This window comes from Macadamia integrifolia, chromosome 8 (assembly GCF_013358625.1).
Source record: "Macadamia integrifolia cultivar HAES 741 chromosome 8, SCU_Mint_v3, whole genome shotgun sequence".
NCBI classification, from domain to species: domain Eukaryota; kingdom Viridiplantae; phylum Streptophyta; class Magnoliopsida; order Proteales; family Proteaceae; genus Macadamia; species Macadamia integrifolia.
This window is the reverse complement of record NC_056564.1, coordinates 12328271-12342183: the sequence shown is the minus strand read 5'-3', so window position 1 is coordinate 12342183 and position 13913 is coordinate 12328271. Positions and strand designations below refer to the sequence as shown.

At 38.7% G+C, this 13913-nt stretch overlaps 1 protein-coding gene and 1 non-coding gene across 10 annotated transcripts; one reads left to right on the top strand and one right to left on the bottom strand.

Annotated features, from left to right (window-relative positions):
* Nucleotides 1-1858: 1858 nt before the first annotated feature.
* LOC122086495 (heterogeneous nuclear ribonucleoprotein H2-like) lies at nt 1859-9838 on the bottom strand. Of its 9 annotated transcripts, none has more exons than XM_042655326.1 (3): nt 9576-9838; nt 3325-3420; nt 1859-3129 (listed from the first exon to the last, which is right to left on the bottom strand). In XM_042655326.1, exon 3 carries the CDS (start codon nt 2865-2867, stop codon nt 2097-2099), a length of 771 nt encoding a protein of 256 aa, XP_042511260.1. In that variant the 5' UTR covers nt 2868-3129; nt 3325-3420; nt 9576-9838; the 3' UTR covers nt 1859-2096. The 9 variants fall into 9 exon arrangements, with proteins under 9 accessions (XP_042511260.1, XP_042511264.1, XP_042511259.1 ...); XM_042655330.1 differs by having other exon boundaries at nt 1859-2877; XM_042655325.1 differs by having other exon boundaries at nt 3325-3402.
* Nucleotides 9839-12445: 2607 nt separating this feature from the next.
* On the top strand, nt 12446-12501 carry LOC122087780. The gene has a single exon (XR_006142851.1). It is a non-coding gene; the product is annotated as a small nucleolar RNA snoR101 (small nucleolar RNA).
* The last annotated feature ends 1412 nt before the right edge of the window (nt 12502-13913 follow it).

Here is a 13913-nt window from a genome sequence, read left to right as displayed (position 1 = left end):
TTCGGCATCTAATGAAACTCACTGCGAAGATTACTTTGATTTGAGTAACTGAGCCCAAATTGCGTCTCGGTGATTGACGGAGTACCTAGCCCGCCTCTGGTCTTTGGGGAGCCTAAATGATTAAGGAGAATTGTGATTGCATACCCTTTAATGTCTTATGAACTGTGCTGGATTACCCTGACGTTGGCATCCAATATGATGGGACTGTGGGAGCAATTACAAACAATTGCATACCTTGACTTCTGACAGAGAGTCCATGACGACTCTGTAGTCTGTACTAACATGTCTTGTTTGAAACCAACTACACTTCCCCCTATTGCTAATATATGGGCAAGAGACCGTTCCGTGTTGGCCAACGGGAAGGTCCGTTGTGTCTAAACAAAGGACCATAGGCATGGTTTTAAGTATCTCCGATATCGATACGATACTTTTCAATACGTATTTTAAATTTGATCGATTGATACGATACACACCGATACGATCCATAAAATTTTTAAAATCCTTTCGTATCGATATATATCCTGCAATACATACCGATGTGCATCAATACACCACCAATACACATCGATACGATACGATATGCCTCGATACGACTCTATGAAAAATATAAAATTGAGGTAAAATGTACATTTCGATATGTATTGGTACGTATGGGTGAGTATCGATATGTATCGATCGGTACGTATCGGTATATATCGACACGTATCGGTGAGTATCGATATATATATATATATATCGGTATGTATCGGTGAGTATCGATACGTATCGTTGAGTATCGGTATGTACCGATATAGTGCGCTACGGTCATATAATGGCCAAGATGGGTAATTTTTCAGAAAAACACGATTTTTTTAAGGATTTTTGTTCCAAAGTTGCTGTCATCCATATTTCTTTCAAGGTTGGGAACAAGGATTTTACATTTATGGGACAACTACAAACCTTGAATTCTTAGTACGATACCCTCAATTTAGTGTTTATACATAATACATGTTATCAATAGCTTTTTTTAACAAATTCTTTATGCAAAAGTGTTTAAAAAAATGTTTCCTATCAATTTATGTGTGTATCTTAGTGTATCTCCGATACGATACGATACCCTCCGATACGTATCTTAATTTTGGCCACCGATACAGCGATCGATACCAATACTTTAATCCTTGACCATAGGAGTACATGTCAAAGCATCTATACTTGGTGGATTTCCACGTTTCGTGTGGGGCATGATGGTCATTTTGACCTCTCATGTGTCTTGACACAAAAGCCACACTAGCTTGTACAGTTCTTTATGTCTTTATATATATATATATATATATATAGGGGCAATTTCCTGTCTATGAGAGACCCCTACACCACAAACAGTGAGTGTGCAATAACCACCATGCCCCTACCTGGAGGTGCGTGACCCTACGTGTGTGCAGAGGAGAGAAAACAATTTCCCTATATATATATATATTTATAATGCATTTTTTATGAATCAGTTCTGGGCATAGAGCGCACAACCGGATAGCTATAGAGAAAATAACACTACCAGACTTGGCATAGAGAAAATAACACTGCCAGGCTCGTGTAGAGTAAACTAACACCTCCCTACGCACCTTCATAACAACCAACGAGGGTCTTCATATCAGCCTTAATAGCAATTGAAATGATAACGATACGAATCGAAACAATTTTGCCTCCCAAGATTCTAATACCAATTTTTTTTTTTGAGTATCAATCCCATGTATCGATGCCATTACAGATCAGCCAAAACTAATTCCTAAATCCATGATGCATCGGGAAAAATAGTATATCTTTTTTATTTCTTTTAAGAGGAAAAATATTTTATCAATCATCCTGTAATGATGCGCTAATTGCCTTGGGCACTAAAAAAATTCGCCATTGTATCTTAAAAGTGTAAAGTGTAAGAAATTAACAAATTCTCAGAAAACTTCTACTCTTATCGAAAAGAAATAAGATCCTATCATCACAATAAAACTCAAAGAAGGCAAACTTATACGAAGTTGAACCCAGCCACACCAAGAGTAAACATTATGGCTTGGTAAAGACACAGCAGACTACGGCTACGATGATTGCAACTTGGCATCATAACTAGTTTATTGCCTTGATCTAGACTCAGCTCGCCTGGCCTCGTCTGCAGATGAAGGAAACAGCTCCACATACCGCGAACCAATTGTCATCTTGTCCTTGCTCATTGCTTTCTTTGCCTCTTCAGCTGAAGCAAACTCCACATATGCCTCACCAGTTGCTTTACCATCTGGCCTGCATGCGATATGTATCTTCTCTTCTGTCAGCCCAAACTCACCAAAGAAGTCCACGATCTCAGCCTTGGTCACAGAGAAGGGGAGGCCTCTGAGCTTTAGGATTTCAGTGTACTCCAACTGGTCCTTGTCAACAGACCTCTTTGCACGAGACGGAGGTGGGCTACCATGGTAATCGTTATCATAAATGCCTTCATAGTTTACCTCACCAGCTACAGCATTGTAGTAATCTTGCTTCTTGCACCTAAAGACTTCCACATAACGGTGTCCCATGTTCTGGTGATCCCTCTGTAGAGCAAACTCGGTTTGCATGGGGCCTGCAAAGACGACAAATGCCTCCCCCGAGAAACGTCCACTCTTGTTGACCAGCAGCACATCCACAATATCCAAACCCGCAAAAAACTTGAAGATGTCAATGTCAGTACAGTTGAAAGGGAGACCTCTGAGACGTACCACAGGGAACGTAGGGTGGAACCCGCCACCATAGTTGTAATGCTTGAAGCTTTCAGCAGCACTGCTCACTGTGAAGTAGGGATTTGATTCCATCATTCTCTGTCTCTTTGAGCCGACCTCGTACCGGTCTGAAACCCCCCCGCTTCCCAACATTGCCCTTCAACTATCCAAACCCAAAAAAGAAAACATTCCCCACTTAACCCTGTTAATAAAACCAGACCCAACCCACGACTTCCTAATTTCTAGTTTCCTCTTCCTACCATTCTCAGGCGTTTATTTCATACTTTACCAACCTAATCTAAGTAATTTACACAGAAGAAACCGACTGACTTAGAAAAGAATGAGGAAATACACCATGAGCAGTACACCATGAGGCAGCACCCTAAAAAGGGATAATGGAGCCTCAACTCACCACCTGTTATGAAAAGATCAATCAACAGTGTGCCTCTTGGATAGACCACAGCCTAAAGGCTATCACACATGCCCAACTGAAAGTCCAAGCCAAGTAAAAAACGTTCTTCGGCCAATGGCCATCCAAGAGACCATATCAGTTGGACAATAACCTAAATTAAAGAGCATATCCAACTGACATGTACATAGCACTACTTACCACAATCTGTTGCAGTGAAGGCGCACAACCCATGTCATATTTCCTCATCTTTGCATCAGATGAAATTCCAACAGCATACTATTAAAGAAGGGAAAACTGTCATAGCAAAAATACATAGTTCTATGAAAGCATGAAGTAACAAGCCAAAATGCATGGTTACATTCGTGGTGTGGCACAAACAAATCAATGAAACAACACCAAGTTCTGCTGTAATGCAGTGAACTACCAGTCAATGATCATGAAGGCATTCAAAAGTCAAAACAACATCAGAAATTTTCTCTACCCAATAAGGCAAGAAAATTCTAGACAATGTTAAAACATCACTACATAACACAGAAATGACAGATGAACTTGGCTCCTCAACATTTTCTTAAGCATTTTGTATTTTTTCCCATACAGCTAATCAATCTTTTGCCACAAGACCTCACTAGCGACTATGAAACTAACCAAAATAATGCAACAGTGGTGAAAACTGGATCTTCCATACACCAAGCCTAGGCACAGCCATAACTTGGATCATGTCCACAATCCAAATGAATTCCTAGACAGCCAAGGTGATGCAGATAAATCACATAAATGGGCTTATTTTATTAGAAATAAGCTTTGGGTGGGGTTATGTGTGTTGGGCATTTGGTGGTCCAATGGGTTTTCATTGTAATAGGCCACTTTAATGGGCCTATATTATGGGTAGGTGGTGGGAATATAGGATTTTATTTTATTAGGTTAGTCTGAGTTGTTTTATTGCAATAAGTAAGGCTACGTTTGGTAGTCATCCAGAAAAAGTAAAGCGTTTGGTGTCAACTTAGTGTTTTTCGATTTTTTTGGTACGAAAGGGGGGAAAAAAGCTAGAAACACAAAACGATGGAACGACAAAACTTTATTCCGTCATTTCGGTTTTGTTCCAAAAAGTGAACTAGGTAATCATTTCAGAAACAGGTTCACCAAACACCGTTTTTTTTTTTTTAAAGACGGCATTTTGACATAAAACTGAAAATTCTGTTTTTGACACGAAACGTCGTTTCTGGAACTGAATGACTACCAACAGCAGCCTAATTGTTATTTAATTAGTTCCTAAGGATATGATAAGAGTCTTGTATGAATAGAAAACCTATTCCTACTTCGAATAGAGTTTTAATCATGTAGGACAACTATTCTAACTAGTTAAGATACTTTTTTTAGTTATAAGGGACATCTATTGTTGTTATGGATAGAATTTCTTATTTCTTTCTTTCCTAATTCAAGTACACTTTTTTTTTTTGGTCAGCATTGTAAATTTTGTAAGTACACTTAGTTTCAATATATTGATGTAAGAGCCATGGAGCTCCATATGATTTTGATGAATAAAGAGACGGCCTTTTGCCGTTCATGGTCTGTGTCATTCAGATTCTGTTTGTATGACTCCACTACCGTATTGGTGACATTCCAATACAGCTGGTGGGATTCCAACAAGGCCAGGTGGGAGATCTCTTTCTACTGTGGCCTTCCTCTAGGTATTTTCACTCTTTATCTTTGAATCTTAGTTGCCATTTTATCATATCTATCATCTTCTAGAGTTTTCTGCAGGTTTCCAACACAGAATCACCTCCATTGTTCTGTTTCTGTCACTTTGGTTTCTGTTTTAGGCTGTAGCTTAGCAACCATCGGTCACTGGGGTGGTGCTACCTCTGATCTCTTTCTTACTACTTTGTCATTGTTACATACACTGATTTGCTGGTATCAGTAGTTCTCTGTTTTGGTGGTGTTACAAATTCTGGCTGGATTGACCTCATCTTTTGATAATATTTTCCTCCCTGTTAGTACTGTATCTGATGCAGAATTGATGCTGTTGAACCGGGTTGACCCTTCGGGTAATCTCAACCAAAATGAACCGGATCCGATTGGATTTTTGGATTCCTTAAGATCTTTAGGATTTTATTTTGTTTGGGAATTATTTGCAATCTTTTAATTTGGGTAATTGATAGTCAATTAAGGAATTATCACTTTAAGTTTTTTTTTGTTTCTAATTTTATTAGTTAGAATTTAGGAAGTAATCAGTAGTTGCTATTTCAGTTTTAGATTTTGATTAGGCAAGTTTTAATTTCGATTTATTATATAAAGGCATGTAACCCAATTTACTAGACAGCTTTCTGAATGATGAATTAATTAATTGGTTGAAACCTTGTGGTTTGCTTGGTCATGAGACCTTCTTCCCCCTTCCCCTTTGTCTAATTATTCTCTTCTCTCTGCAACTCTGATTTCTCTCAGAGATTTCTTTCTTCCCTAAAGCCCTCCTCCATCAAGCGGTATCAGATCTGAAGGATCATTTCCGTCATTCTCTTTTCCTTCCCTATCTTCTTCCCATTCTCAGTTCTGATTTCTATCAAGACAAGATTGAGAACAACATTCAGCAGAAAAAAAAAAAAAAGAATTGCAGCAGCAGAGAGAAGACGACAAGAAGAGAAGGAAGAGGAAAATTGATTGACTAGTTTTTTTTTGTTTGGAAACCATGGCCGTTAGTACATATCTCTTAGTTCAATGAGCTTCTTCTCTTCTTTCCCCTTTCCTTTCTTTTTTCCTTGTTCCCTGCTCTCTCTCTCTGGTTCTGCTCCAGGCGGTACTTGCAGCCAGTGAAAGGGGGTTCGAGCTCCCTCGATTCTACAACTTCCAGTCTGAAACTTGGGGTATAAACTCTCCTACCTGGGGCGATCGAAACCCTAAGCTCCATCCCAAGCTCCTGCAACTCAGAGGATAACAGATCTGAAACCAGATATCAGATCTGAGTTTTTTCCGCCAGTTATAGGTCGCTGGATTTCCCTCGGAGCTTATTGCATCTTCTTCTGCTCTGAAAGCAGTTGGAAACCAGAGTGCTTCGACCCTCGATCTCTCTTCCGAAATGCAGGATGGATCGAAGTTCTGCTGGAGCAGTTCCATCAACTGAAACCAGCAAGTTTTTCCACCATGGTGGAGTCGTGAGGTTGATGGTAACCAAGTATCTAAACCCCACATAAGCCCTTGTTTAATTCTTATTTACCCCTAAGCCCATGTCTCTTATTTTACAATAGAACCCTTGCATTTAAACTTTATTTCAGTTTTACCTCATCACCATGTTATTTCCAGAATTGAACTCTTCCTTTAGGACAAATTCCAGATCGGTCCCCATTAAGCTATTTCACTCTAAAAGGGTTTTAAATTGTACCAGAAATTACAATATTGCCACTGGTTTGTTTAAGTTGAATTATTTGTTCTTTTGTGGGTCCATAAGCAATACCGGCACAAGATTGGTCATGGATTCCTTTGTGTTCAAGTTTCGAGTGCGGTTGCCAAATGGGAAGTTTGCTAAATTGTTAATTGATGAGCGGTTAAATGACAATTTTGTCTCTAGATCTATGGTGGATATGTTGTCAAAGACCAGTCAGATTTTATTTTAGTCGGAGGATTATGTATTTATTGAATTTTCTGTTCCTCCTTGTTATGATGGTGCTTTTTGTGAAGTGTTTGACTCTACTCAGTGCATCATTAAATTAGATCGAGGCTAGTTGGAACAACAGGACGGTATTCTTGATCGTGACAATAATGTGTGTACCCTCCAGGCTTACCACATGCGTCAAAAATTTGATCTTCATGGACTGGTTGAGTCAAAGAAAGTGATACCCCCAGTACAACTACAAGATGAACTAGAGGCATCAACACAAGTGGAAGACTGTCCTATTGTGAAATAGGTGATGACAACAGAAAGTGAGAAAATTGTGGATCAAGCAATGAAGGATATCAATGCAGTGCCACTTGTTCCGCATCATGAATTCGTTCTTCCCCATGATTTTCCAGACTTGAATGCACCTCCAAAACTTCACATCACGGATTTTATTCGCGATGCAGACGACGAGCAATTCACCCCGTCGTGCGGTTTTATTGTTATCATTCTTTAAAACTCGTGGATGAGTTTTTCTCAACATTGAGGGAATTGATGTTGTTGAACCGGGTTGACCCTTCGAGCAATCTCAACCGAGATGAACCGGGACCGATTGGATTTTTGGATTCCTAAGGATCTTTAGGATTTTATTTTGTTTGGGAATTATTTGCAATCTTTTAATTTGAGTAATTGATAGTCAACTAGGGAATTACCACTTTAAGTTTTATTTTGTTTCTAATTTTATTAGTAAGAATTTAGGAAGTAATTAGTAGTTGCTATTTTAGTTTTAGATTTTAATTAGGTAAGTTTTAATTTTGACTTATTATATAAAGGCATGTAACCCAATTTAGTAGACAGACTTTTGAATGATGAATTAATTAATTGGTTGAAACCTTATGGTTTGCTCGGTCGTGAGACCTTCTTCCCCCTTCCCCTTTGTGTGATTCTTCTCTTCTCCCTGCAACTCTGATTTCTCTCAGAGATTTCTTTCTTCCCTAAAGCCCTCCATCAAGTGAGGTTGGGTGGTGCTACCTCTGATCTCTTTCTTTCCCTGCATTCCGTACCATTTTATCACTACTTTGTCATTGTTACATACACTGATTTGCTGGTATCAGTAGTTCTCTGTTTTGGTGGTGTTACAAATTCTGGCTGCAGGGATTCACGCTAACATTCTGGTCAATCCAGCCATTGGATTGACCTCATCTTTTGATAATATTTTCCTCCCTGTTAGTACTGTATCCAACCATAATTTGAGGGTAATCAGACCAACAGAGTGGGAGTTATCTCTGTTCTCTTGAGTTACTAAATTCTATTGATCTAAAGTTTCTATTTTCTGTTGTACATTGTTATAGCATCCACTCATTGCATCAGCTTGTTCTTTGGAGGGATTGACTAGCATAATGAGGGGTCTAATTGATCCAAATCTCAGCCCCATCTAAGCATTAATTTCTGAAATATTTGATTCCATATATTCTGCCATATTGTTTTACTTGGATTGTTGTGTTTCTGTCCTATAGTTATTATGCTCTTTTAATCTTACCTTGTCTCCCCTAGAACACATCAATTGGTATCAACAAAATTCTGAACCAGATATGTTCACTAAGCCATTGCTGTTATCATACCTCTTGCTGATTAGTTTCTGCCAATTATCTTGTGAGCTATTTGAGTTCCTAGTTTTTAGGATGTTGAGTATGTAATTTGGTAACAGTTCTGGTTCTTGAGATACAACCACTAGATCAAGCTCATCTTTTGAAGAGTAGCTTCTTGCTATATTATCAACCTCATAGCAGAATAGTACATCCATCAGGTCTGTTGACAAATTCTTGAATTCTGGTCTACAATCAATTTTTTATCATCCCAAAAACAGTGCTGACTGTATTCTCATTAGCAGACGTTCATAAGAACCCGACAAACACCACCAGCAATTTTCCACAAAAAAGACCTATTACCTTTACCCAGAGAATGTTAGCTCAGTGTAAAATACCACCAACTTCAACTTCACATAAGATGTATACAAGTGTCTAAAGCATGAGCTTAATATAGCACAGCGTGGGTGTTTAGTCAATCCAACTTCTCCTCACTACATGTTTGACATAATTCAACAACCAAATTAGATTCCAACAACCTGAAATAAATACCTATTGTTCTACTAGTAGAGTCCTTGAGTTGTCCAAACTCTAGGCTGTCCTACATGGCAAGTTATTACTTTTGTTTGGAAGTTTTAATTTTATTATAAATATTATAATTGTATCATACTTCAGCCTGGCCTGATTTTGGTGCCATCTAAAAGGTTAATCAAACGCCTACCAATAAATCAAACATCTTGAACATTCAAACTGCTCTGTTGAAGTCAAATAAGAGCAGAACCTACTCTGAAAATATCGAGTTGGAATCATGAAATACAAAAATTTATAGGTTATAAAAAGAAGAGCCTATTTTAAAAGTAGCAGCTTTGCTTTTCTCGCCCGGCCTTCCCTAGGGGAGTTCAAGATCGCCAACCTATCATATACCAAACCACTCCACCATCAATAACTAACTTGATTACTGCATCCCTCTTTACTATTAGTCTAGCAATCTTAAGACAAATTTCACCAAATAGAATCCATCTTAAAGCATGTCTCAAAATTGATTTTCCCTATAATCATTCCTACGTCAACCCCCCAGTCCTTAATCCAAGTTTGCAAAGAAAGATCGAAAACCCTAAACCCAATATCCTTAGTTTTCACAGCCAATGTAAATCCTATGCACTTTCTAGGTCCCGTACATGATCACAGCTCATCCTGCAATCTTTTATATTCAAGCAGAAACGGTCTTTGAAGAAGAAAGAAGAAGAAAGGAGAGGAGGAAGTGGAGAAGGGCTTACCTTGGCAGAACAGAGGCTTCACAAAAGCCCAAATGGAGGGAGGGAGGGAGGGAGGTTCGACGGAGTCAAAAACGATGGAGCGAGGTCCACCGGAGCAAGTATCGAGGGAGGGAGCTTTGTGGCTTTGCTGATTTTCTGCCGGTGCTGCAAGTGGCCTTAGGGTTAGGTGCTCCGGTCTCAAAGAATCGCACGATCAGAGAAGAGAAAAGACTTCAGGTTTCTTTCGTTTCTAGGAAAATTTACGTTCACGTCCCCTTACGTTTGCATTTATTAAATTCTCTCCATTGACTTTGGTTTACTACATTTAAATCCATCAAATCTATACTTTTTTTTTTTTTTTTTTGGTATGATGAAATCTATACGGTGAGACCGTGAGACTAGTGACAGTAATAAATTTCTAAAGAAGAAAATTACCCCTATTCATATAAACCCAACCTTAAATTCGTAATATACTTATTGCTGCCAAAAATCCGTATGAGCTGACCTGCACAAGCATAGACGGCAGAGGCCCGGAGCTTTATCCGGGGTTAGTCCTCCGATGCTCAAGTTAGGGATTAGCCGCACAGTTTTTGTATAGGAGTAATGGTGGGGGTATTGATGCTTACCTTCTTCCTTCTTCTCAGGCCCTCTTATATAGCTCCTAGGGTTTAGGGTTTTCCCTTTCCTTCTAAGAGTCCTAGGGTTTAGGGTTTTTCCTTTCCTTCCAAGAGTCATTCTCGGGTCCATATTCTTCCCTCTTAGAGTTCCACTCGAATACGTCTATCCTTCTGGTGGGGAATATTCCCTTCATGCAAGTGACGTGATATAGCGTGATAGAGTCTTTGTACTCCCTATCTAGTGGGTGACACATGTCCTAGTGGGCGACGCGTGTCCTCACCCTACTGAGCGATCGATTTGGCCGTATCAATACCCCTTCTTACTTTTATAAAATTAAAACTCTTAAAATCCCATCTAAAAAAAAAAACCTAAAATCCCCAAAATCCTACCCAACCAAAGAGAAGAGAAGAGTTTACCTTGTCCTGTGAAGATGGAGGTCGCTACATTTTCCGACAAAGTGAAGGGAAGTTTCCGGATGTAAATAAAGAAAGCAAATAGGGAATCAAGGATTACTTCGATGTAGCTTTATTTGGTTGTGGTACGTCGATACGCACGAACAACGACGAACAAAAAATTACGGCTCTCTAGGCAATGATTCACCCTCCAAATCCAAGGATTGCAATGGAGATCCTTGAAGACACACACTCTTAATTGGGAGAGAGAGAGAGAGAGAGAGAGAGAGAGAGAGAGAGAGAGAGAGAGAGAGAGAGCTCTTGAGATTAGGTTAGAAACCCTTACCTTGCTTTGTGGCCAAACCCTCTTATTTATATAGAATTGGACAACTAGGGTTTCTAATCCTAGTGGGTCTATGATTACCCCAAGTGGATGACCCATGAAGGAATCGAGTCAGAACCCAGTCCGATTCAATCCAATTAACATCTCTCACTCTCCCACGCAGGGCGGACATACTCAGTAGTCCATTCTAAAAGCCTCTCTACCATAAGTGTCTCATCATACAGGAAATGGAGCATGTGACCCAGCGAGATAGTACAAATGTAGGAGTGTTATATCAAGCTTTCATCTAACCAACATAGGACATCACTTGCAAATAATCTGGGGTACCCTAAACAATCCAATTACACCAAATCTAGTACTCTCGATCCCTTATAATGAACAATGCTGACCTTAAAACATACAATATGTTCATGACTACGTCAAAACACATACGACAAGTCGCCCGGGCAATGAGCCACAAAACAATGGTGCAATTTTGAATAGTTTTTCGTAAGCTCATATGTCAATCCAACTATTCCTAACCGCTTTCCCAATCATGTCCTGCTAGACTGCATTATCCATGATCCTAAGGAGCACGTCAAAGTAGCGTCATTGGGAATCCTCTGCATAAGGTCTTAGGTCGTAACAAAAGCACATACAATATAAAATGTATGCTATAGTGCAACTCCCACTAAGGAAATGTGGTGCTTGTACACTATGATAGTACGATAGCTTTGGCATTCGCTAAGAACCCCAAATTCCATGAGGAAACCAAACACATAGATATCAGAGATCACTGCATTCGCTAAGGATCCTAAGGAGCACGTCCAAGTAGTGTCATTGAACGTCATTGGGAATCATATTCATGACATGGTCTCAGGTAGAGGGTATCCAAAACATCAACTTAGCTTGGTCCAAGTGACTCACACATTGACGAAGAAGGGATCCATTCAATCACTCTCACAAATGGTCATAACAATGAAGTGATATCTGATATTAGAAGTGGAAAATCATTTTTCCTTCCGCTTAAGTAAAACAACTCCTTTATCCTCAAAGTTTTGTCAACAACTGAATTTTTTTTATCTTCTTGTTGTTTCACTATAATGTATATGTCATTGTTTTTGCCTTTCGAAGCTCCATCAATACTCAAAAATGGGTTTTTTTTTTCTTCTTGCATTCCATAAAGCAACATTGTGTTCTTCATTCTCTTTCTTTCCCTCTCTTCCACCTTGAAAACCTCAACCAAGTCTCCTTTATAGAGAATTGGTCAGCTAGGGTTCCTAATCTTCGTAGGTCTATAATAACCTCAAGTGGTTGACCCACGAAGGAATCGGGTCAGGACCCAGTCCGACCCTTGGGTCCTGATCCAAATTGATTAACAGAAACTAAATTTGATCTTCTGATCTTCAGTTTCTTTTTCCGATGACTTGTAATTGTTTTCTCAAAGTTTGTTAAATCCAAATCCATTATTTCTCTCTATTTCTTTCTTTTGAGGTGCTGGATTAATTTCTTTATTGTGTTTTCTATCTTCTATATTGCTCAAAGTTCTTGCAAATGATGTGTTACGCTTGATCTCTGAACTTCAGGTAAGTTCACGTGTAGATAAGTTTATGTTAAAATAAATAAAAACAAATATAACATGGAATGAAATAAAATGATTTACTACAAAATCTTAAAACAAGAGAAAATGGAAGGGGAATCTAAATAATCCAACTCTGGGGATTCCCATATACATCCCAAGTTCATATCCAATCTAAGCCCCTTACTTTCATATCACTTCTTCCTCTCTTCTCTATCCTCCTTTTTCTGCAACCGCTGATTATTCTCTTCCCTTATTATATATTGATTATTATTCAAGCCTATTGAGCATCCTGAAATTTGAGTGTTGGGACCTAGTAAAAAACCTGATTTTCTGCACATTATCATGTGATTCAGACCTGGAGGGAATTGGATTCCCAGATGCTAAAGCTTAGGGTGTTGAGAAGCAAAGGAAAGTTTTGGGCTGCTGATGGGATTAGGTTTCCTTAGGTAACTTCGTATTATTTGCAATTGGTTTCAAATTGTGACACCACTTCAGTAGTAGTTAGTATCTCAGTGATGGTTATGAAGTGAATATTTAGGTTGATTGTGGGATTAGAATTCCCTCGGTAAAGTTTTGCGTTGTTTCATGGTATTTTGTAATTAATGCATTTAATCAAAGCATAGTGATATTTAAAGGGTAAGGCGGGAGTGAGGTCGCCTTAGGGTTAAGGCGGTCAATTTTTTATATATTTCTTTTTAAGCTTTATGTGATTTTTTTATACTAATTTCTTCTTTCTCATCGGCAAGTGTATTCTATTAACCTACACCTTGCTACATGGGATCTAGACTACAGATAAAAAGAAGAAAATTTTACATCCACCTCCCCTCGTGTTTGTCTTTATTACGTCCTCCCCCCTCAAGTTTCATTTTAACAATTTCTTTTCATCTTCAAAAGCCTCAAAAAAACTTCGACAGTTCTCTTCTTTTTTTTCATCTAAAAACCAAAACCAATTTTGCTGGTTCTTTAGAATCCATTTGTTGTTCTCTCTCTAAACTTAGTTGGACCACATGTTGGTGAGAGATCATGATGGAACTGAGAAGCAGAACAAGTAGATGTTTAGTCAACCGCTTTAGATGAAGTGGAGAGAGATTCAACAACTGCTTCTCTTACTCCTTTCGAGTGTTGTGGTACTAACGAAAAAAAACAACAATCGTCAGAGAGATTTAAACCCTTTCATAGTCGGTTTCATCATTGTGTTTCAAACCCTTTTCATCATTGGTAGGTTGAACCCAATAAGGACAAAATGGGTACTCAATGAAAAATAGGTCCACTTAAGGGACTGACCCTCAAACATGGTTTTAAATATCTCTGATACCGATACGATACCCTCCGATACGTATCTTAAATTTAGCCGACCGATACGATACATGAAATTTTTAAAATCCTTTCGTATCGATATATATCCTACAATACATACCGATATGCATCAATACACCACCAATACA

Bases quoted from the DNA above. Each gene is read 5' to 3' on its own strand.
- LOC122086495 (XM_042655324.1), bottom strand. From the start codon at position 2,867: ATGTTGGGAAGCGGGGGGGTTTCAGACCGGTACGAGGTCGGCTCAAAG.